At 37.9% G+C, this 25,144-nt stretch overlaps 2 protein-coding genes across 2 annotated transcripts; both read left to right on the top strand.

Moving 5' to 3' along the window:
- The first annotated feature begins 12,423 nt into the window (after positions 1–12,423).
- On the top strand, positions 12,424–14,815 carry LOC132184976 (2-oxoglutarate-dependent dioxygenase 19-like). The gene is made up of 4 exons (XM_059598783.1): positions 12,424–12,669; positions 12,756–12,991; positions 13,963–14,293; positions 14,395–14,815. The coding sequence occupies exons 1-4, from the start codon at positions 12,457–12,459 to the stop codon at positions 14,638–14,640; spliced, it is 1,026 nt and encodes a 341-aa protein (XP_059454766.1). The 5' UTR covers positions 12,424–12,456; the 3' UTR covers positions 14,641–14,815.
- Positions 14,816–19,398: 4,583 nt separating this feature from the next.
- Positions 19,399–20,530, top strand: LOC132185666 (putative clathrin assembly protein At4g40080). The gene has a single exon (XM_059599432.1). The coding sequence runs from the start codon at positions 19,399–19,401 to the stop codon at positions 20,440–20,442; it is 1,044 nt and encodes a 347-aa protein (XP_059455415.1). The 3' UTR covers positions 20,443–20,530.
- Positions 20,531–25,144: the final 4,614 nt, after the last annotated feature.

Below are 25,144 nucleotides of genomic sequence, written 5' to 3'. Positions count from 1 at the left end.
ACAACTCAAGATATGGCCATTTTAGTGGGACTCGTCGAGTGCGAATCATCGCTTGATCCCAATTTGCTACCAATGCTACATGAAGTGTCTTAAGCCCCAGAATGAGTTGCAAATATCACCTTAAAGCCGCATTTTCCTCTTAACGACTTGCAAATCACTAAAACACCAAAACTAACCAAAACATCAGAAAATACTATAGCTAAAGGCTTAGCAAATGCAAATTAAGGGGTCCAAATATGCAATATTTGGCACTCATCAAATACCCCCAAACTTACATTTTGATAGTCCCTTAGCAAAACAAAATGAAAAACAAATTGAAAGCAAGAATCATAAGTTCGCTGTCGTGGGAGAAACGATTGCATTTAGCATATGCAACAAGCCTTTTAAACCCTTAAGCATCCCTAGAGGACGAGTGAAGTCTCGTGAGGGTTTAATAGTAATGATACCCACAAACATTTTTGCATTATGTTATTTGACAACCAAGGAGTTCCACACAAACACATGGATTTTAACATCGTGAGCAGGTTTATCACAGTGAACACTACAATCACATCATCAAAACAACCACAAATCATTCAACTCAAAGATGGAAATTTGAGACAACACATGTTCCAATAAGTGCAATGTGAGACTAACATAAAATCCGGAGGCTTCAATTTATTCTCAAACTTGGGTGTACTTTAGATGTGATAGGAATTTGCTCAGATGAAACAACCAAGGCTTAATTTTATTTTATTTTTTTTTATTTTTTTTTAGTATAGGCTGTGCAATGCTTAGCTTCCTTAAGCTTTCTAATTGACCCATGTAACGAGTGTTGGGCCAGAGACTCCCAAACCAAATGGTTTTAGGGCACTAGATGTAGAAACATCCCTAAGGGCTTAATTACTCAAGTCAACTAGGCTACGAAGCCAAACTAGCCATACAACCAACCATGTTAGGTTTCTCATCTTTTTACGCGAACACTCAATGCTTTGTGAGGCATGAGGTCCGGTTACTCAATGAGAAGCTCAAACTGATTTGATTTTTTTTTTTTTTTTTTTTCAAGCCATGGTTTCATCACACTTCATCCTACCTATCTCAAAATATACCCTAATCAAGTCAAATCTTATACCTCATCGATTCTGTGCTAGTGTGCTCGTGGTGATAAACTCGAACATGTGAAATCTCTCTAATCCAACAATGAGTCAAAAGACTCAGATTCCTACTGACATGCTGTGTTCAAAATGCTAAACAGACCAATGACATGCAAACCACAGAATAGGTGTTACCCTTGCTTAATCAATAACATAGCAGATATTTTTTTTGTTTTCTATTTTTTTATTTTATATATATATATATATATATTTAACAAAACAACACGAATAATCAAGGAAAAAGACACAGAAATGTCTACCCTACCCCCAAACTAAAATGACACATTGTCCCCAATGGGTCCAGAGATACAATACCAGGTGCGCGGCGCAAGTCGGGTGTAACGTAGGAGAATGCTCCCCCAAACTTGAATGGCAGACACTTGCCCTGAAAAACACAACAAAAACAAACAAACAAGATAAAATGGTAAGGGAAAGAATGAGGCTTACCTCCCACTAGCCCTAAGTTTTAAGTATTCAGCCAGACTCTCCACAAAAGACGATAATCACTCAGAATAACTCGGATCCTCCAACAGTGTCGTCTCAATCTCCTTACTCCTCAGCTCTAAGAATGGTTTTAATCTCTGTCCATTCACCTTGAAGGTGTTACTATTCTGAGGATCCTCAATCTCGATGGCCCCATGAGGAAAAACTGTCCGAATGATAAATGGGTCTGTCCACCGAGATTTCAACTTGCCTGGGAAAAGATGCAGCCGTGAATTGTAAAGAAGGACTTTCTCACCAGGCTCAAAAGATCGTCTCAAAATGCTCTGGTCATGAGCCTTCTTCATCTGTGCCTTGTACAACTGCGCAGAATCATAAGCATCATTCCTCAACTCCTCCAATTCATTGAGTTGGAGCTTCCTTTGTGAGCCAGCCTTCAAAAGATTGAAGTTCAGTTGCTTAATGGCCCAATATGCTCTATGCTCCAACTCCACGGGAAGATGACATGCCTTCCCGTACACAAGCCGATAGGGTGACATCCCAATCGGGGTCTTGAAAGCTGTCCTATATTCCCACAGTGCGTCACTCAATCGTATAGACCAATTTTTTCTATTGGGGTTTATAGTTTTTTCCAAAATATGCTTGATCTCTCGATTGGAAACTTCAACCTGTCCACTTGTCTGTGGGCGATACGGGGTGGCAACCTTATGTGTGATGAAATACTTCTTCATCAACTGCTCAAAAATCCGATTGCAAAAATGCTTACCTCCATCACTTATAATTGCTCAAGGCATACCAAAACGAGCAAAGATAGTGTCTCTCAAAAACTGGACCACAACTCTATGGTCATTGGTCTTGCATGCAACCGCTTCCACCCATTTGGACACATAGTCCATAGCAACCAAGATGTACAAATAGCCAAAGGAGTTCAGGAAAGGTCCCATGAAATCGATGCCCCATACATCAAAAATCTCAACAATCAAAATGGGACTGAGGGGCATCATATTCCTCCTAGAGATACTCCCTAGCTTCTGACAACGCTCACAAGATATACAATAAGCGTGGGCGTCTCTGAAAAGGGTAGGCCAATAAAATCCACACTGCAAAATCTTGGCAGCAGTCTTCTTAGCACTGAAATGGCCTCCACAAGCATGATCATGACAAAAGGAGATGACATTGGATTGGTCATGCTTAGGTATACACCTCCTAATGATTTATCGGAACAATACTTGAACAGGTAAGGATCGTCCCAAAAAAAATGTTTCACCATGGGCAAAAATCTGGACCTATCTTGTCACCCCCACTGCTAAGGCAGTTGGCCGGTGACGAGATAGTTCACTATGTCAGCAAACCATGGTTCGGGCTTATGAGCAATGCGCATCAATTGCTCATCAGGGAAAGTCTCCGAAATGGGGTTGGCGTCCTCAGTGTAATCCACAGTCAATTTAGACAAATGATCCGCCACCACATTTTGGGAACCCTTTTTGTCCCGAATTTCTATGTCGAACTCCTGAAGTAGCACAATCCATCGGATCAGATGAGATTTAGCATCTTTTTTGGAAAAAAGATACTTCAATGCTGAGTGATCTGAAAAGATGATGACTTTAGATCCTAGTAAATAGGGTCTAAACTTATCTAGCGCAAAAACGACTGCCAACAACTCCTTCTCCGTGGTGGAGTAATTGAGTTGTGCGTCGTTTAGAGTCCTGCTTGTATAGTAAATGACGTGGGGGAGTCTATCAACACGCTGCCCCAAAACAGCTCCGACTGCATAATCCGATGCGTCACACATGATCTCAAAAGATACACCCCAGTTGGGCGGCTGAATAATAGGTATGGACGTCAGAATTCTCTTTAGATCCCAAATGCTATCTTGCAGTCTTCATCAAATACAAATGAGGCATCCTTCACCAATAATCTGCACAAGGGCCTGGCGATCTTGCTAAAGTCCTGGATGAATCGCCTATAAAATCCTGCATGGCCCAGAAAAGAGCGAACCTCCTTCACTGTACGTGGGGGTGGAAGGTTAGAGATTAGATCCACCTTCGCTTTATCAACCTCAATCCCCCTCTGAGATATGACGTGCCCCAATACAATACCTTGCTTGACCATAAAATAGCACTTCTCCCAATTGAGCACCAGGTTCTTCTCCTTGCACCGTACCAATACCAAGGTGAGGCGGTGCAAACACTCCTCAAATGATGAACCGAAGCCAGAGAAGTCATCCATGAAAACCTCAAGGAAACGTTCTACCATGTCAGAAAAAATACTGATCATGCACCCCTGAAAAGTAGCAGGTGCATTGCATAACCCAAAGGGCATGTGACGGTAGGCGAACGTCCCAAAAGAGCAAGTAAACGTCGTCTGCTCTTGATCTTCGGGGTCCACAGGGACCTGGTTATATCCAGAATAACCATCCAAGAAGCAATAGTATGCATGCCCAGCCAAACGCTCCACCATCTGATCAATGAATGGGAGTGGAAAATGATCCTTCCTTGTGGCGGCATTTAGCTTGCAGTAGTCTATGCAAACTCTCCATCCTGACTGAATACGAGTTGGGACCAACTCGTCATCCTTCTTCTTTACTACCGTCAATCCAGCCCGCTTTGGCACAACATGAATTAGGCTTACCCACTTGCTATTCGAGATTGGATAAATGATCCCTGCATCCAACAACTTAATCACTTCAGCCCTCACAACCTCTTGCATAGCTGGGTTTAACCTTCTCTGTTGCTCCCTCGATGGCTTGGCATTCTCCTCTAAATGTATCTTGTGCATCACCACCGAGGGACTGATCCCCTTGATATCCTCAATGGTCCAACCGATAGCTTCCTTGTGCTCGTTTAACACCTCTAGCAATTTTTTCTCTTGAGCATCAACCAAATCTGAAGCTATAATCATCGGCAAAGAATCTGCTGGACCTAGGAACTTATACTTAAGGTTATCCGGTAGAGGCTTAAGTTTCTTCTTTGGGGGATCAAGTGTTGTTGTCTCCTCCTTCTCACTGCTCACCAGAGGAGCAGTCTCCAAAATTGCATCTGCTTGCTCAAGCAACTTGTCCAAATCCAAATCCTCGCCGAACTGAGCAAAGCATGCCTCCAAGGGGTCTTCTATGCTTGATTCATTCATTGTCTCCTCCATAATCTCCTCAATCAAGCATACATTTCTCACTTCATCATACTCCAATGGTTGTTTGCTGATATCAAAGACATTCAGCTCCACTGTCATATTTCCGAAGGAAATCTTCATCACCCCTGTCCTACAATTAATCAGGGCGTTAGCCGTAGCTAAGAATGGTCGCCCTAGAATCACCGGTATTTGAATTCCAATATTCTTGACCGGTTCTGTGTCTAGCACAATGAAGTCCACGAGAAAGTAAAACTTATCCACCTTGATCAAGACATCCTCAATAACTCCCCGTGGTATCTTAACTGACCTGTCAGCCAACTGAAGTGTCATGGACGTGGGCTTCAGTTCTCCTGACCCTAATTGTAGGTAAACTGAATAAGGTAGGAGATTCACACTCGCCCCAAGATCTAAAAGAGCCTTCTCAATTCGACTGACTCCTATCGTGCAAGAGATGGTAGGACACCCAGGGTCCTTATACTTATTAGGCAACTTGCACTAAAGGATAGAGCTAACTTGCTCGGTCAAAAATGCTTTCTTCGGGACATTTGTTCTTCTCTTAACTGTGATCAAATCCTTCAAGAACTTCGCAGAAGAAGGCACTTGTTGGATGGCGTCCAAAAATGGAATATTGATTTGGACCTGCTTGAACACTTCGAGAATGTCCTCAAACTTCCCTCCTTTCTTGGGGGCTTGCAACCTTTCAGGGTAAGGTGCTTTCGGCACAAATGACCTAGGAGGGTCCTCAATAATGGGCGTGGTTGTAGATGGCTCGGCATCTCTCTTCTCTTTGTTGTCACTCTTTTCCTTTTCTTGCCCCGCAGGGTCTTCTTCTTGCTCAACCACCTCATTGTCCAGTTGTCTCCCTAACCTCAGTGTGACAATTGCTTGCACATGTTCTTGCCCGTGTGTAGGATTTGAGGAATTCCCAACCATATATTGACCTTTTGGGTTGGGCACGGGCTGACTGGGCAATTTTCCTTTTTCTCTCTCACCCAAGTGATTGGCTATCTGTCCAATCTGACTCTCTATCTTCGCAATTGCTTGGGTGTTAACCATGGTGGCATTCTTCACTTCATCTATTGGTTGGGTATTTGCCATGGTAGAGTTTTTGAGCTCTTGTATGGTCTGGCTATTCGATTGTATGATTGCCTTCATCGTTTCCTCCAGCGATGATTGTGACGAAGATGTAGGATGTTGCGCTGGTTGAGTTGAACGACCATGATTCTGTGAGGGAAATCCTTGATTAATTGGTTGGCTCTGCTTCCATGAGAAATTAGGGTGGTTCCGCCACCCTGGATTGTATGTCTCCGAGTATGGTCCGCTTGCTTGCTTCCTAAAGTCATTGAAGGTGTTCACTTGTTCCATGGAGCACTCGGCAAAAGCCGGTGAAAATGGACAATTCTGTGCTAAGTGCATAGGATTAGCACAGATTGAACAGCCATCAACATTGAATGTGTTGGCGGCATTTACGGATTGAGCCACTGCTAGGGCTTCAACCTTCTTGGTCAGAGCATCTATCTTTATCCTCAAATCAGTGTCCTCCTTAACCTCATAGATGCCACCTTTCTTGGGAATACGGGCAGATTTATCCCGACAACTCGAAAAATCCCACTGCTGTGAGCTGTCGGACAACTTGTCTAATGCTTTATACGCAGCATCACCTGTCAAACTTAAGAATGCTCCCCCATTCATTGACTCGATCATACTACGGTTGGATTGGGTCAATCCTTGGTAGAAAAATTGAACGAGTTTCCACTTCTCATATCCATGTGGGGGGCATCTTATCAACAACTCCTTAAACCTTTCCCAACACTCTGAAAATTTCTCATCCTCCTCTTGAGTGAAGGAGCTTATTTCCTTTCTGCATTCATTGACCTTTGACATTGGGAAATACTTGTTATAGAACTTGCTTAACAAGCTTTCCCAAGATGTAATGGATCCAGGCGTGTTGGAGTCCAACCATGCCCTGGCTTTGTCTTGCAGAGAGAAAGGAAATAGTTTGAGATGGACAGACTCTTCGGAGAAATTTTGAAATTTGAAAGTGGCGCATATGTCCTTGAATTTCTTTACATGACTGTAAGGATTTTCAAGTTCTAGGCCATGGAACGACGGTAGGAGTTGGATGACATGAGGTTTCAAATCAAAATGAGTAGCATTGGTTGGTGGCAACACTATACACGAATGGGATGTAGTGAAGTCCACAGGTGCGAACAACTCCCTAAGTGACGTAGTGAAGTCCACATTCCAAGCTCTAGCTTGCTCGGGATTTCCAGCTCTAGCATCCTCATGCTTAACCCTAGGTTCCTCTATGTTATCTTGTTGGTCTCCCATTTCACCTCTATCCTCACTCTCAACAGGTGCTCTCCGAGTTCTCCTAAGAGTTCTATGAATGTCGGGATCTAAAGGTGTCAAATCTAAGTTTAGGGATCTCCGACCAAGCATACACCAATCTCGAGTGTTCAAATAAACTGATTAAACAACAATGAATAATCACAGAAAGAACACAAACAACCAAAACAAAAAAATAAAACTAACTATTCAACAACAATATACAAAAGAAATTTCAAAACAACAACAAAACAAAATTGTGCTTAGCTGCTTCTGGTGCTGCGCTTGAGCGCAGAAACAATGCGCTCGATCACAGATGTGCGTTCGCTGTGCGCTCGTGCGTACTTGCAGAATGGATCAGGCGCAGGCACGCAGGCTGCTTGCTGAAAAGGCTCGAGTGCGCTCGATCGCAGCTTTGTGGCTCGAGCATACTGACAGAAACTAAAATTCCCTAAAACTGCAGCAAGAAAAACAGAAACAACAAACCTTTTTTTTTTTTAAGATCAAAATGGCAGAAATAATAACAAATACAATAAAATAAAATTGCAAAAAGAAAAAGACTAGTAGAAAAATAAAATCAATCCAAATAAAAATCAATTTCACAAACGAACAAATCCCCGGCAATGGTGCCAAAATTTGATGTACAAATTTAATTGTACTCGCAAGCGTACGAGTCGTGTGCAATATAGCGTGTGTGCAAGTGCGAGGTCGATCCACAGGGTTTTGTGTTGTGTAAACCAATTTCTATTTAAACCAACTCTATTTTAACCTAGTTCCGAATTTCGTGATTTTTGTCGTGCAGAATAAAACATAAACTAAGGAAAATGATGAAATAAAATGGTAAAGAACACTAAGGTTTTAGAATTCACTTCGCCAAATCTTAACTCTATATTCTCGTATTTGTTCCTACAATCGAAAAACTATATTCGATGTTTTACAAATATCAAGTTTAAATCATTCAATGAATCCACCCATTTTTACAAATCACAACAAATATCCGATTCGAAATGAAATCATCATATGTATCCGTTTGGTTAACAAATCACAACGGATATCCGATTTCAATCGAATGATTTGATGTATCCGAAAGATGAAACACATCAAATATCTAACTCCAACACATAACAGTTCATCACATTCAATTAAAAGATATAAATCAAGCAATTGAATGAAAATCTACAACATCCATATTCGAAGTCAAAATTGTATAAACAAAATACGAGAATACATGAGTTTGTCAATGACGAAGCTTCATCTTCAACCTTAGTTGAAAGATTTAGCCTCTCATCATAACAAAAATAATCACCAATTCAATTGACATCATGAGAAAGATAAAACTTACAATGGAAAACGAAACAAACGCCCCAAAAACCTAGAAAACATGAATTTTGACAACGTACGGCGCCCCCGGCTCGTCTTCCCCCCTTTACAATGAAAAAGAATGATATTTATAAGTTAATTTTAGGGTTTTAGCGCTGCCAAGTCAGCCGAGTGCGCTCGATCGCACTCTAGGTGCGCTCAATCGCACTCGTGCAACATGTGTTTTGCTGTGCGGGCGCGAGTGCGCTCGATCGCACTAAATGTGCGCTCGAGCACACTTCCAGTCAGAATTTGCCTACTCTTGTGAAATATGAATTTGTAGATCTTTGAGTTAGCTTTCCAAACACGTCAAGATCACCTCAATCCGACCTAAACAACTCAATATATGGACTTTTTAGTGGGACTCGTCGAGTGCGAATCATCTCTTGATGCCAATTTGCTACCAATGCTCCATGAAGTGTCTTAAGCCCCAGAATGAGTTGCAAATATCACCTTAAAGCCGCATTTTCCTCTTAACGACTTGCAAATCACTAAAACACCAAAACTAACCAAAACATCAGAAAATACTAAAGCTAAAGGCTTAGCAAATGCAACTTAAGGGGTCTAAATATGCAATATTTGACACTCATCATCAGTCATATATGATTGATTGCATGGTTATTTCTATTCGGACTTTATATATATATATATATATAATTGTTGTTTATTTGCTCAGATTCTCTGTAAACTGTATACATGTACTTTTGAATTTATATCTTTTGTATTAGAGCCGATATGTTACGTTGCTTATATATCAATTTTGGCACATATTTATGAATTTTTATTTATATTTTTCGTAATACACATATTGTATGGTAAATTACTTCATTTTTGTTTTAAATTATGTTGATGAGATTTTTAGTTTGGCCCTTACAATAATGATTTCCTGGCTTTGCTAAAGACTAGTTGTTGTCACTAATATTAAATTGGGGTAACTTCACTGAAAATCTTTGAATTTTCACCCGATTTGATAAACTCATCAAAACTTCAAAATCTTTCAATTTAGTTTCCTAAACTTTCAATTGCAATCAATTTGGACCCCTCCGTCAGGTTTTAAATGTTAAATGACGTTTATACCTCTGACTTTTTTATAAAATTCTAACTTTACCCTTAATTCCAAAATGTTTTTTTATTTGAAAAAAAAAAGAAAAATTAGGGATATTTTGGTCTCTCTATTTTTTTTTTTTTTTTTTTTTTTTTTTTTTTTTATTTCTAATTGCTAAATTTGACAGAGATTCAAATTAAGAGCAATTAAAAGTTTATGGGACTAAATTGAGAAATTTTGAAGTTGTGCGTGGGGGAGGGGGGTTGGGGAGGATTTGTCAAATCGAGTGAAAATTCAGGAGTTTTTAGTAAAATTACCCCTATTAAATTTTAATTAGTGATTATTAGTGACAACATTTGGGTTGTCGTTAAAAATTAAGTCGCTAAAGACCATTTTCCCTTCCATGATCTATTAGTGATGACTATTTTAAGTCGTCATTGATGATATGTACACTAGAGTATTGGCATTGCTGATGATATGCACATTAGTGATGTCATAATCACTGCTGATAATAAAAATTTTTTTTTTAATAAAAAAAAAATGTGCCTTGCTCTTTCTTTTTTCTTTTTTGTGGCCGTTAATGTTATAACTTTTTTGGTATCAATTGTTAGAATATGTAAAAAATATATTTTCATATATTTCACATTTGGATGATATTGAAATATTCTTTATTTAAGGTTGATCGTAATCAAATTTAGGAGAATATTTGATTATTATACTTGTATTTATCTACTTCTACGTATCCTATAAATAGGGATCATTATAAACAAATAAGTCAATGAAAGCATAATGTAGTCCTTAGGAGTTATTCTAAGCGTTGGACATAGGTGTCTAACACTAACCACCTATAAATTCTTTGTCTCTCTTTTCTCTATCTTGCTTTTCGGTGCTATTGTTCCAATAATTTAATTTTTCCCACAAACACCCAACATAATTTCGTAGTATCACCATTATTTCAACATCAATTATCTAAATTACACTTATTAATTTGCATAAAAGAGAATAAACAAAACAAAGGAAAAGGTCGATCGGTACACGTCCTCAAGAATCATCCTTCATTTTAATATAAAAGCTTTAAATATATATTCCAGAAAAGCATCAAAGATTCAGAAATGAAGAGAGTTTGGTGAGGCCCATGTCTTTTGTCATTAAGGTTCTTTGGTTGCGCGTGGCTTCAACTGGCCTCGTACTAGGATATTAAATTTGCCCCCCACGAATCTTGCGTTTTCATGTGGACAACGTTGTTTTTTTTTTTTTGAAGGCGTTTTCCATGTGGACAACGTTGTTGTACGTGATTCACGTTCTCCTTATGGACCTTAACAATTAAAGATCATGATCAGCACAGAAGTCGGTTACTAGATGTGGCTATGGATTCATCGTACACACATGACACACGCACACACGCACAAAAGTCTACCAAAGGTGCCTTTCATTCAAAAGTTGGCCATTTAATTTTTATTTTATTTTTTTAATATAAAATAAAAAATCTCTTACATTAAGGCCCCGTTTGGTTCGCGGATTAGACCCTTGGATTGGACTAGCTAACACTAGGTATAGCTAGTCCTTTGTTTGGTAACACTCTATTCCTGGGAATAACTATTCCCATGGGATTACTAATCCTATATACACGGGGTTAGCTAAGCCACTCAAAAACGAGTGGCTTAGCTAATCCTTTCCTGTGGGATTAAAATTATCGTGTAAATTGCCCACAAAAACCCCACCCTTCTAGCACCCACATCTCTCAAGGAGACTCTGCAAAACGATCTCCATCTCTCAAAGAGCAACGATCTCTCTTCTCTGCGCAAGCGATTTCTCTCCCCTTCTCTTCTCTTCGATTTCTCTTCTTTGTTTCTTGGTTATTTCATTCTCTCTCTATTTCTTGGATTTTTTTTTTTTTTTTTTTCTTTTGATTCTCTGTATCGTTTCTCTTTGATTCTGTTTAGGCTTTTTTTTTAATTCTGTTTCTCCATCTCTCTTTCTCTATATTTTCTCAGTTTGATTTTTAATTCAATTATATATATATAACCTATGTTCAAGCGTACAACCTGTGTTCAAGCGTATATATATATACACACACACGCTTGAACACAGGTTATTCATACCTGTTCAAGCGTGTGTGTGTATATATATGTACCCAAAACGTTTTTGAGTTTTTTTTATTTTTCTTCTGTTTTTTTATTTTTTTTGATTCTCTGTATCGTTTCTCTTTGATTCTGTTTAGGGTTTATTTTTATTTTTTATTCTGTTTCTCCATCTCTCTTTCTCTATACTTTCTCAGTGTGATTTTTAATTCAGTTATATATATATATAACTGAATTAAAAATCACACTGATATATATACACACACACTTGAACACAGGTTATTCATACCTGTTCAAGCGTGTATATATATATAAAATTATATATACATGACATAACTAAAAAAAAAAAAATTATAGTAAAATTGTTTATGTTTCAAAAAAAAAAAAAAAAAGAATGAAAGTCCTTAATAATATAAATTGTATTTATATTATAAGGGTATTTTAGGAAATAAGATCACAATACAATTCCATTCACCAACATATTGCACTGTACCAAACGAAGGAATAGGATTAGGTAGTCTATTCCAGTGTTACAACCAAACAAAAGAATAGGATTAGCTAATCTATTCCCAGTGATAGCTAATCCCAGTGGTAGCTAATCCTTTTCCAATAAACTAAACAATCCGCGAACCAAACGAAGCCTTAATTAATTTGTCTTCGGTCACTCTCCCATTGGCTGTCTTGTAGGTAATTGTGGGCACGCAAATACAGCTATCTCTGGATGTCAAATTTTTCTGGAAATTTGAGTGTACGTTTCTATTCTATGCCACATACTCGTGTACCCTAAACGATACGTGGCTAGAGTTTCTCTATCTATACCATCTAAAGGGTCCCCCTATGCTTCTTTCCACTCCTTTATAAGAACACCAAATGCTAACCCAATCAAGACTAACCTAATATTGTACGTACAAGCTCGATCTCTCACCCACGAAAAACCAACATGTTTAGCATCAAATCACAAGTAGAATCCGGTTGTCTCACTTCTGTTCCACCCAAATATGTGTTTGATAAAAGCTCCAGTAATTGCATTTCCTCGGAAGCAGAGACGATCCCAACCATAGATGTTTCCCTGCTGACCTTTGGTACTCCCGATCAACGGTCCAAAGTCATCCAAGACATTGGCAATGCATGCCGCGACTGGGGTTTCTTTATGGTAATCTCTTGAAGTTTTTTTTATTTTTTATAATTTATTGATTCTCAAGGTGTTTATTATATATCTAATTATTTCATGTGTTCAAGATAATAAATCATGGTGTGCCAGAGACGCTAAGAGATGAGATGTTGAAAGGATGCCAAAGTTTCTTTAACCTAACCGAGGAGGAAAAGAAAGAGTTTTCAGGAAAGCAATTATTTGATCCCATAAGCTATGGAACAAGCTTCAACACAAATATTGACACATCATTTTTCTGGAGGGACTATCTAAAGGTGTGGGTTCATCCCAACTTGCGAGCTCCTCACAAACCTGCTGGTTTCAGGTATCTTATATTTTTGAGTCCCAAACTATATTCAACTGGAAGCCTTTCATGCACCACATGTTATAAGGAACGTTCCTCCCCGATTCAAATCCATTTAATTATATTTGAGGAGTATTTTTGTTTTTTTGTTTTTCACTTTTTTAGAAGACAAAAATACCCATGTATTATAATTAACTAGATATTTTCCACTTCAAATGAATTGGAGATGATCACAAATTACATGCACCACCAATATTCCATATCAATCTTATAGTTTATCACACTTGGGTTTAACAGATATTTTGATGGGTCTAAGGGTCCGTTTGAGATTGCGGTTTTAATAAGTGTGATTTTAAAAAATTGTGTTTTTAAAAATTCTATTTTTGAAATCACTACTTTTTAAAATTGCAAAGACATTTGGTAAAACATGTTAAAAAATACATTTTTATCAAATATTTTTTTATGTGAAATCGTGATTTTAGTTTAAATTTGCCTTTTTCATATAAGCACCCCCTAATTTGCTTATAAAAATCGTAGATTTTGTTCATATTTTAAATTAAGTGCTTTTAAAATTGCAATGTCAAACTCTTTATATTTTGTGATATCTTTTAAAAATACAGATTTTTCTTTTGAAATCCTAATCTCAAACGCACCCTAAATCAGAATATGACTCAATTGGTTGAATTATGGACTAAATTTGAATCTCACAATGAAAGTCACAAGCCCCTCCTAAGATTAGATTATGCTATAACTCAATTGGTCTTGTGAGAGCACTTGTTCTTCTTCGCCATCTAAGCCCTTCCCTAGACAATTTTTGGATACTACTTAATGTTCAGGTAGAATAATCACAGTTAATCGCACCCTTTCTACCCTTTTTTTTTTTTTAATAGAGGAAATAAATAAATAAAATAAAAATAGGATTTATACCACTTGGTTTGAGTGCGTAAGTAACACCAATATTCCATATCAATCTTAATGTTTTATGCTTCCAGTGAAACCGTACGAGAATATAGCAAGCGAACCAGAGAAGTGGCGAGTGAATTGGTGAGAGGAATATCAGAAAGTTTGGGATTGGAAGAAAGGTACATAGAGAAAACATATGATTTAGAAGTGGGGTCTCAACTGCTGGTCGTGAATCTGTACCCGCCGTGCCCGGAGCCGGAGGTTGCAATCGGTCTGCCCCCTCACACAGACCACGGCATCTTGACCCTTCTTATGCAGAATGAGCTTTCCGGCCTTCAAGTGATGCACAATGGGAAGTGGGTTCCCGTCAACGATCCCCCGCCCAACTCTTTTCTTGTCAACATGGGAGATCACATGGAGGTATATATATATATACGTACACCATGCATTCACTGGCTTCAATTAATATATAATTTTGGCATTGATGAGAATAATATATATATATATATATACATATGCAGATATTGACCAACGGGAAGTACAAGAGCGTGGTGCACCGAGCGGTGGTGAACAACAAAGAGACAAGAATTTCGTTGGGAACAGCGTACGGGCCACCGCTGGATACTGTCGTAAGCCCTGCGCCGGAGTTGGTGGATTGTGAAAGCTACGGCTCTGCATATCGTGGAATCAAATATAGGGACTATTTGGTGCTTCAGAAAGCCAATCATCTTGACAGCAAATCGTGCTTGGATCGTGTTCGCATTTGAACCATACCAACTCAACTGCCTTATCCGTACGTACCCACACGTTTAGTTGCCTGTTGATGTTTGACCCGGCACGATTCTACTCCGTACCTTAATTAGGATTTGAGATTTTTATTTATTTATTACATTTTGTACTTCAACTTTTGATAATAAATTTCCTCTAAATCGCTTTTGTCTATTGATATAGCTAGGTTTATTAAACTAAATCACTTGATTCTCAAGAGTTCACGCCTCATGAAATGAAAGTTACTAGTTCGAATCTCCCTTCTCTTTTTTATGTGGACATACAAAAAAAAGTTAAGCTAAACCACTTAAATGTCTTATGTTGGTTTAATTTTATTCTACTATTTTGTTTTCTTCTTTAGGATCCTAAATTTATTTTGTCACAATAGATATGATACAGTACTATTAACGACGACGCTATCATTCCTAATATGTATGAAGATATTAATTTGATATTTATTGTATTGTTGTCGCTAATATTTGTTAAGGAGTTAATATTTTATACAATTAGCGTTGAGAAAAATTGTCGTCACTAATATATATATATATATTTTTTGCAATGACACTAGTTGTCGCAAATAAGCCAAATACCGCCACAATTATATTTGCACGACTTTCCGCATGCGAAAAAAAATTCCCGCATAAGTATAATGGACGACATACGTACAGTGGCAGAGTCACATTAGGGCTAGAGGTGGTCGCGGCCTCCACAATAGATTTAAAAAAAAATTCTTTATAAGAGAATTTTTTTTTACTAATTAATCACAGCCGTTACGCTCAAGAAAAAAAAGAGATCTATAGCCTCACGTTCAAAGAAATGATCTCACGGTTTCTTTTTTATTTCAAGAGAGACTCGGTTTAAAAAGTAGTGTAGGTTATGGATTTTGTTTTGACTAAACATACTCCTTCAAACTAACACTCAATTGACAATGTCTCTCCAAACTTTTAATTGAGACAATGTGCCCACCAAACTACCAAAAATTGTCAATGTCCTCCCCCAATGACGAAAATACCCTTAATAATTTTTTTTTTTTTAAAAAAAAGTAAAATTAATTTAAAAAAAAAAACTATGGTGTGAAAATTTTAAAAATTTCAGTTTTCTTTTTTTTTTTTTTCTTAAAGAAAAAAATATATTATTCCTTTTTTCATTGAAGTATTTTTGTCTTATTGTGAAATCTATATGGGTATTTTTATCTTTTTGTTAGTCCTGTGGGACATTGACAATTTTTTGGTAATTTGAGGGGGAGCATTGTCACAATTGAAAGGTTCAGAGAAACATTGTCAATTGGGTGGTAGTTTGAGGAAAATATGTAAATTTTTTTTTTTTTTTAATGGTTTTTTCTCATATACATAGACTTTTGTTTTTGTTAGCCATATAGACTTCTCTTCCTTTGAAATTCATGTGTGACATCCAAATTGCAATTTTTTATGTATAGGTTCTATTATTTGTATTATAAGATATATATGTTTTTAATTATTTTTGTTTTAAAATTATTTGAGTTGCTAGACTCTTTCGTCCTAGACTAGCTAGTTTGCCTATTTTGAATATGTTTTTCGTAAAAAAACATTTGAAAAATTAAAATATGGTCGCAGGTCTAGTAGTCATCTCTGCACAGGTATTGTTGATGATATGCACATTAGTGATGTCATAGTCACCGGAAGTAGATATTCCGTACGTTTACACCAAACGTAGAAGTATTTCCAATTAATAGATTTTTTCTAGAGAGAGAGGCTCTAACTTCTCTCTAGAAAAACCTTTTCCACCTCCTTGTGAGGGCTTTTAGGGGAGGAGGATTGGTTCTTTTCCTTTCCTCCTCCCCTCTTTCTTTTTTTTGTTCCTCTGTTCTCTTTCCCGTTGTTGTTTTTTGTAGTGTTTTTTGTTGTGGTTTTTTCTGTCTAGGTGCGCCGGCATCCTCCCTTTCCAGTTCTCAGCAGCCGCCACTCCGCCATCGTCAGCTCTCCATGGCGCTGCACCGTCCGTTTCTTCACCAGGTCTGTTGAAGGTTTTAGATCTTGTTTTTTCAAAACTAGATCTACAGTTTTCTACCAGGCTTTTACCACCACACGCCTCTCCACTGTGGCCTCCGGCATTCCACCATTCATCCGCCGTCTGCCACTCTCCGTTCCGACCACCACGAGCCGGAGTGTGGTCCACACTTACCGGCGCGTGTGTCTCACGCGCCGGTCAGTGTGTATCACCTTCTGTTTTCCGGCCAAGGCTGCTGCTTTCCGGTTGTTTTTTTGTGTTTTTGTAATTTATTTTGTATTTCTGTTGTTTTTTGTTTTGGGTTATTGTCTCCCTGTTTTTTCTAGGTCAGATCTAGATGTGGAGGCTTTTGTAACTAGTTTGGTGTTGGTACATCTCTCTTCATCAGTCCCTGCTACGGACTTTGACAGTGCATATTCGACTTCAGCCTCTTTCCAGTGGTTGATATTGTTTCCTAGCGGGGGTTCAGATAGGTTTGCCTTAATCTGGCCCCTTTTAATAAATATTTTTTTAATAAAAAAAAGTGCCGATTGCCTTACTGTTTTAATTTTTTTTTTAATCAATTGTTAGAATATATGTTATATTATTTCATATTTGGTTGATATTGAAATAATCTTTATTTAAGGGTTTATTGTAATCATATATTGAGATGATAATTAAATAAATAAGATTTGATTATTATACTTGTATTTATCAATAACTGCCTTATAAATAGGGACCCTTATAATGTAGACAAACAAGTCAATGAAAGCATAATGTAGTCCTTAATAGTTATGTCTAACACGGAATCACCTCTAAACTCTTTGTCTCTCTTTTCTCTATCTTGCTTCCGTGCTATTATTCCAGTAATTTGAATTTTCCCACAAACATCAACATATAATTTCATAGCCTCACCATTATTTCAACATCAATTATCTAAATTACACTTATTAATTTGCCTAAATAATGTAGTCCTTAGGAGCTATTCCAAGTGTTAGACATAGATGTCTAATACGGAACTACTCACAAATTCTTTGTCTCTCTTTCCTCTATGTTGCATCTACGCTATTATTTCAGTAATTTAATTTTTCCCACAAACATCAACATAATTAATTTCATACGTACCCTCACCATTATTTCAACAAAACAAAACAAAGGAAAAGGCCGGTACACGTCCTCTAGAATCATCCTTCATTTTAATATAAAAGCTTTCAATATATATTCCAGAACGCGTGAGTCCAAATAGTAAACAGCAACTACAAACAAACACCTTTTTTTTTTTTTTTTTTTAATATGAAACTTCCATCGATGAAATTTCATGAGCATACAACTATTAAAAATCATAACCAAAAGCTATGAAGGTTATAAAGTTATAAAAATGACTTTCAAGCTTCCGTTAACCTATATACAATTACATTTAAAGAACATATATATATGCTTTGTGCATACAAGATCTATGACATGGATAACTCAAATAAAAAAAAATAAAAAAAATTAGAAACTAAAAATTTGGCCGTGAGAGTTAAGCCAACACACCAATTTACTCTATCCTCAACCCGAAGGCCAGGACAAACAAAATAAAAAGTAAAAAACAAAAACCCCACAAGCAACAGCGGAGAAGCACGACATCATAGACATCCCTTTGGAAGACACGCATTGGCCGAAGAAGGCCATTAGATCTAAGGTTGATGAGACTAGATCTGGATCTAGATCTACAAATTAGATCTAAAGCAACTCGTTAGAAACAGAGACGGTAGAGCCAGCAGAGAAGACACCGAGCACTACTACCGTAAAAGAAGATGAGAGAAGATCTAGATCTTGATCTTCCTTCCTCTTGAAGTTCTTCGTGGCGTTGTCTAAAAAAAAAAAAAAAAAGAGAGAAGAATTCTAGAGAGAAGGCACAAACAAACACAGTAATTCCTAAACAATTTTTCAAAAAAAAAAAAAAAAATTCCTAAACAATTAATGCAATCAGATCTATTTCTAGATGCATATTCTTGTTTTGCATAAACATAACAAAAATATAAGATAACTATTATTAAAATAATTTTCACATTTTTTTTTTTAATTTATATTCTAATTTATAACTTTTTTTTTTTTGGATAAATAATTTATAACTATTTATAGTTATTATACTAATTTTATTATGTTTTTTCTTACTTTGTTCCTTACCGTTTGTTTTGGTATTAATTAGGAATCTAATTGAAGCACCAGAAAGTATATAGGTGGGATCATTATAGCAATTTCCTTACGTGAATATTTGTGTTCCCTTGTTTAATTGTATTTCAGTAGCTGTAAATTGCAAGAATAGTTGTCTTTAAATATTCCTTATTAATCTTTTTCCTTGGCAAAAATTTTTATTTGATACAGCTTTTTATGTACTAAAAATAATCAGGCTCTTAATGATAGTATTCCATCCTAATTTTAAAAAAAAACTAGAAAATAATCAAAATTATTAATCAAAATTATCTTGAATTTGACAATTTGATCATAACGCGTAGAAGTGGTCTAAAATGATACATTCAATTCCTTATGTCAATTGTCATGTAATTGGACATGTTAGAGAAGTCAAATGTCATGGTTTTAACTTTTATGTTCATATAATAAGCACATGTTGACCAAATAACAAAAGGCAAAAGAAGGAAGGCCGGAGGTTGACAATGGATGCTTCGATCCACCTGTACAAGTTATTCACTTGTTTACGCAATAATCCACGTTTATGTTCCGACCATTTTTTTTTTTTTTTTAATAAATGCTGATAAAAACCTTAAAGCACTAAGTTTTCAGCTGACATGGGCCGGCTAATGAAGCTAAGAAATCTCATAGATTTGTTCAAAGACAAAGCCTCCTTGATCAAAGCAACCCTATCAATAAAACGCGTCGCCGGTTCCATAAACGTCGCCGTCCTCCGCGCCACCACCCACGACTCGTCGGGTCCCCCGACGGAGAAGCATGTCGGCGCCGTCCTCGCCCTCGGCAACGGCTCCCGCGTCACGGCGTCCTTATGCATCGAGGCGATCATGGATCGCTTGCACGACACGCAAAGAGCTTCGGTTGCCATAAAATGCCTCCTCACAATCCATAGCATCATCGCGAGGGGCCCCTTTATTCTTCAAGACCAGCTCTCGTTCTACCCTTCTTCCGGCGGCAGAAACTTTCTCAACCTGTCAACGTTCCGAGACAATTCCGGCGTGGATATGTGGGAATTGTCGTCGTGGGTTAGATGGTACGCCGGTTTTTTGGAGCAAAACTTGATGGTTTCCAAGGTTTTGGGTCATTATTTGTGTTCATCTCCACGTGCGAATAATAAAGAGGATAAAGAAGACAAGGTGCAGGCTTTCTCGACCTCGGATTTGTCGAGAGAGCTAGATGTTCTTGTCGATATTGCAGAGCAGATCGGCGAAGCGCCGGATTCGTTGCACCTTCAGAGGATCGCGTTGGTTTATGAGGTGGTGAGAATGGTGGGTGAAGATTACAGGCTGGTTCAGTCCCAAATCTTGCTCCGACTTTCGGAACTCGGAAATAGAGCGGAAAATATGAGTTACGGCGAGTTGACTCGTGTGGTAAACGCGTTGAAGAGGTTTGAGGATTGCAAAGAGAGGTTGTCGCTGTTGTTCGCTAATCGAAAGAGGAATGATGGGTTGTGGGAATTGATTGGCGAGACGAAGATGAAGCTCCTTATGATGATCAGGAAGATGGAGGAAATGAGGCTGGTAATGGTGAGGATGGGAAGGAGAGATGACGGAGGTAGTGAGTCAACGCGGTTCAGAAATCCGTTTGCCCAGTCGGGGAAGTTGTTCGGTTCGGATCTGGTGCTTGTTCATGGGTGGGCCTAGATCGGGTTGTTCTGTATTGTAATTAAGTCACAACATAAGGGGTTTTTGCCCCTAAAATATAGTGTATTTTTTGCCAAAGAAAATTTTAATGTCAATGTTATCTTATTGGTTGCGCAGCAACATGGTGTCAACTACCACCACAAATACCTTAGCTATATATATATATGCCTTGGTCTGGGAGGTTTGTTTCCTGAGTATAACTTCTATAAGGAGGTGGTGTAAACTATTTTCTTTGTGCTCACCAATAAGAAGTTGTCACCTAAGATTATTGCACAAACCCAAATAAAAACAAAAACACCAGATTATTTAAGTTTATTCAATTTTTTTTAGGCTAGATGTAGCTCCCAGGCCACATCTAGTCAGGGAGCCACCCTAGATGGGCTAGATGTGGCCCACACGGCCACCTCCGCCCAAGGGGTGGCTTGCCAGCCACCCCATTGCCTAGGGGTGGCCCGCGCAGCCACCCCAGCCCATGGGGTGGCTTGCCAACCACCCCATATGGGCTGGATGTGGCCTGCGTGTGCCGCCCCCTACCATGGGATGGCCGGGATGGCTGGCACCCGGCCACCCCATCAATTTTTGTTTTTTAAAAAAATATTGATTTTTTAGGGTTTATGTGGAATAATCTGGTGTGATAATGTTTTTTCCTTAAATTTAGGTTTATTCTAAAATGCTGAAGTGTCACTTGATGAGTGGTAGGCACAAAAGGGTGGGTTTACACCATCTCCTTATAGAAGTCACTCTCTTGTTCCCTTCAAGGTCAAAGGTTCAACATTTTTTGAGTGTCAATAATTTTTTGGGACCACACTCCTAATGACAAAATTTATCGAGTTTTGAGTAGGAAAATTCTCAAGAATGCGGTACACAGAACCAAGGTTTACTCTGAGGGGTGGGTCCGAAAGACTCAGCCTTGTAAAAGTTTCAAGATATCCAAAATATATATATATTGGTGGGAAAATTTCATGAGCAATGTTGTTAATGTTGGAGCTCCGGATGATCATCTGGTTTAGGGTGTGACCACTTAGTTACACGCTTGCTAGCAATCTCAGCCTGCAATCCCAGGTGATTGGGGGATGAGTTTGATGAGTATATATATATAATGTAAAATAATGCTAAAAGGAAGAGTTATATATATTAAGGAAAATGTTAGATGGTCTTATGGTATTCTCTTTGTATCCTCCAAATCTTAAGTGAATATTATTTTTTTAAAAAGCAAAAAAGAAACTTCCCTTATTTTTCGCACTTTGTTTTTAAAAAATAATATCCACATAAAACAAGGAGAATATTAAGAAATCACTTAGCATTTTCCATGTATTAAAGCAGACATATATACCTGCTTCTCCCAATCGGTTCGCATTGTTATAACGCACAATATTAGTCTGAATGGCAGTCCCGCCCAAGATCATCCCACCCCAAACACCCTGCTATGCACATTTGGATTAGCATTCATTTCAGAGAAATGCTTCAACTTGTTGGAGCAATTATATACATTGTGATTTTCCGTACGCAACATACCGTAACTCCCAAGTTGAATAGCCATCCCATCACAACTCCAAGAGGAACTCCAATAATGTAGTAACACCCCAAATTAATATATGCAACTTTCGCTTGCCATCCTGATCCAACAGCTACACCTGTAATTAGGGCAAATTGTACTTCTTGAAGAAAAGGTGTACTCATCTCAAAAATGCACAAACAATTCAACAGTCACTTAAATTGAACAAACGAGAATCTTTAATTTTGTCAATTGAGAAGAGAAACTCACCAGATAAAACTAGTTGAACACTGTTGAGCAAAATTGTAGCGCCTAAGAGGTACAACATCTGATCAACGGCTAGGAGGACCTCAGTGCTGGATGTGAACACGTATGATAACGTCTGGTGGAATATCATGATTAATACGCAGAAAAAGACTCTAATCATGGCGGAGTATGAGACAGACACGATCGTTGCAAATTTCGATCCTTTACCGTTACCGGCTCCCAGTTCATTGGCTACTCTTACTCTGTGAGTACACCATTAAAATGAACCATGCAAGAGAATATGAAGTTACTATTTCGTATTCTAGAACAAAAACATGCATTTTGCTGCAAAAATATTAAATTAATACACAATGTACCTTATTTTGGTATCAATTTACATGTTATTGCTTAAACATAATTATTTTGATAATCAAGGAAACAGAGTACTATGAAACTAAGTGAGAAAGGAAACAGAGTACCCGGTACCAGCGAAGAAAGCTAAATGGATCATCATCTCCAACCCGTTGATGTTCATGCTGCAAGAGAAGAATTATCAACAACGTTATTTTCAATTTTTCCATTACTTGATTGTTCGAATTTCAACCGACAGACAGAAAGCAGGGGGCAGGATGTTGGGAAATTAGGACGCCGCTAATTCCTCTTGACAGGATATTTGGGATTCAATTTGTCAAGAATACAACAATAATAAAATATAAAGGCACAAGACAAGAATTTATATGTGGCTCGGCCAATACTGTCTACGTCCACAAAGCACACCAGATATTACTATATCACTTTGAATGAACTACAATTATGGATCAGCAGATCTCACTCACACAGTGTATCTCTCACACTCCTGAAAAATACACACTCTTGTGTTTTGCTCACTCCCTCAGAAAAATACTACTCTTGTATTTTTCTTGCTCTTTTTTATGAAAGCACTCTCACTTTCTTTTAAGAAGCTCTCGTTGGTGTCTAATTTGTAAGTGGCCTTCCATTTTGTTATATAGGCAATTTCCTGCACCCATATTTCAAACATTTTGGTCACTTACTCTATAGCATAGCCCACAATTTTCCTTTCACACCTATTTTTCTTCTTTCATCTATAAGCCCTCTTATCTATCAGCTTTAATAAAGACAAATGAGACAAGTCTTCTTAGAGGAATAAAGACAATCGGCCAAGGCTTTAACAAAGCCCCTTTTTGTCAAAGATTGCAGCTGCAATTATCTACGTGGAGAAATGTGATGAGTAATGAGAGTGAACCCAATTGTCAACAAAGGTGAGCCACACTTTGCCAACACAGGACACAAGCATTGATATACCAGATTGACAAGGCATCGACGGCAATGGTGGCATTCTTTAAGTACCCAGTCATCAACATCAGTATTCTGTAGTACCAAGTCTCCAAGCTGCACAAAAATCACCACCAGAAGACAGATAATCGGAAGTTTAGAAAAAAAATTCCAAATAAAGAGATTAGAAAATGGAGAAATAGATACCAGAGCATGACTCCCAAAGCAGCAGAGAGTTTGATGAACTCCCAGAGCCCGGAAAAGGCTTGTACGGAAAAACCAGTCCAAGTTAGAGGACATCCGCCGCAAAGAAGATATCCGAACATTCCGACAGCCAAAACGGTCCAGGAGATGTCCAAAGCGACAACTGCGCCAACAAGCCCAAAATCCCAGACAAATACGAAGAGCCAACTGATCAACACACTAACCAGTAAAGCCGCTAAAGATAGCCACGTAATGATTGCAAGAACCGCTGCAATGGGAACTGAAAGCCGAAGATGAGGTGCAGGGGTGTGAGCCACAGAGCCACCACCCCCGACAGCTCCGCCACCTCATCGGGGAGTCCCAAGAGTTTCAGAATCGGAGCAGCGAAAATGTACAAGGGCAAGAGCAAGATACAACAGAAGAAGAGTACAATCCATGACCTTTGCAGGTATATGCCCAACATATGGTGCCTCTTCGCCCCAAACGCCTGACCGCATAGTGTTTCCAACGCGCTCGCCATCCCTAACTAAATATATAAACACCATCGATCTCAAAAGTTTTAAGCATATATATAGAAAATAATAATTTTAATATTTAATTAAACCTTCTTTCTAAGATAAAATGTAGAGTTAAAGTCCAAATTCATGACTTTTAACTTAAATATAATGATTTAATTTGTTGGGCGGTGTTAAGCCTTTCTCAGCCTTAAAAATTAGCTTAAGATGTAAGGTTTTTCTTAACACTTATAAAGTGACCACAAATTCCTTCTACAACCAATGTGGGATAACCTCAACAATCTCTCCATCACACATCAGGCCCTGTGTCGGAGCAACGATAACTTGTTTCTCCCGTGAACTATTGGACCGAGAGTTGTTGGTTAAAACCTAGGCTCTCATACCAGTATTAGTTGGTCTTGAACTTCTCTTAATCTCAAAAGCTAGCTTAAGAGGTAAGGTTTTTCCTCACACTTATAAACTGACCACTAGCTCATTCCAACGTGGAATAACCCCAACATAATTATTAAGTAAGGTTCATGTTTAGAGTCCCAGCATGTCTAATATTTAATTAAAATAAAAAATGAATGATGAAAACAAGGTTTGAATTCAAAATCTTTGTTCTTGTACGATGTTATATCATCACTTATCTCAAATTCTCTTCAAGATATAATTAATATTATAACAATAATATGTAAAGATCAAACATGTTTGATATTTAATTAAAGAGTTAAATACTAAATACCCTCATGAGGTTTCGAAACTTTATTTTTACCCTCCTAGGATTTCATTTTTATCACAGGAGGTCCTTGTGGTTTTGATAATAGACCAAGTTAGTCCTTCGTCAGTTGACATAACGGAACATCACGTGGACCAATCAAATGTTGACACGTGGCACCTACTTAATTTTTTTTTTTTTTTTAAATTAAAAAAAATGTATTTAAAAAAAAAGAAAAAAAAAATTGGGGGT

The sequence above is a fragment of the Corylus avellana genome, chromosome ca6 (assembly GCF_901000735.1).
Source record: "Corylus avellana chromosome ca6, CavTom2PMs-1.0".
In the NCBI taxonomy this organism is placed as follows: domain Eukaryota; kingdom Viridiplantae; phylum Streptophyta; class Magnoliopsida; order Fagales; family Betulaceae; genus Corylus; species Corylus avellana.
This window is presented reverse-complemented; position numbering and strand designations above follow the sequence as displayed.

Excerpts from the sequence above, each read along its gene's own strand:
- LOC132185666 (XM_059599432.1), top strand. The coding sequence starts at position 19,399 with ATGGGCCGGCTAATGAAGCTAAGAAATCTCATAGATTTGTTCAAAGAC.
- LOC132184976 (XM_059598783.1), top strand. The coding sequence starts at position 12,457 with ATGTTTAGCATCAAATCACAAGTAGAATCCGGTTGTCTCACTTCTGTT. Across the intron at positions 12,670-12,755 it reads GCGACTGGGGTTTCTTTATG|ATAATAAATCATGGTGTGCC; the intron begins GTAATCTCTTGA and ends CATGTGTTCAAG. Across the intron at positions 12,992-13,962 it reads CACAAACCTGCTGGTTTCAG|TGAAACCGTACGAGAATATA; the intron begins GTATCTTATATT and ends TTATGCTTCCAG.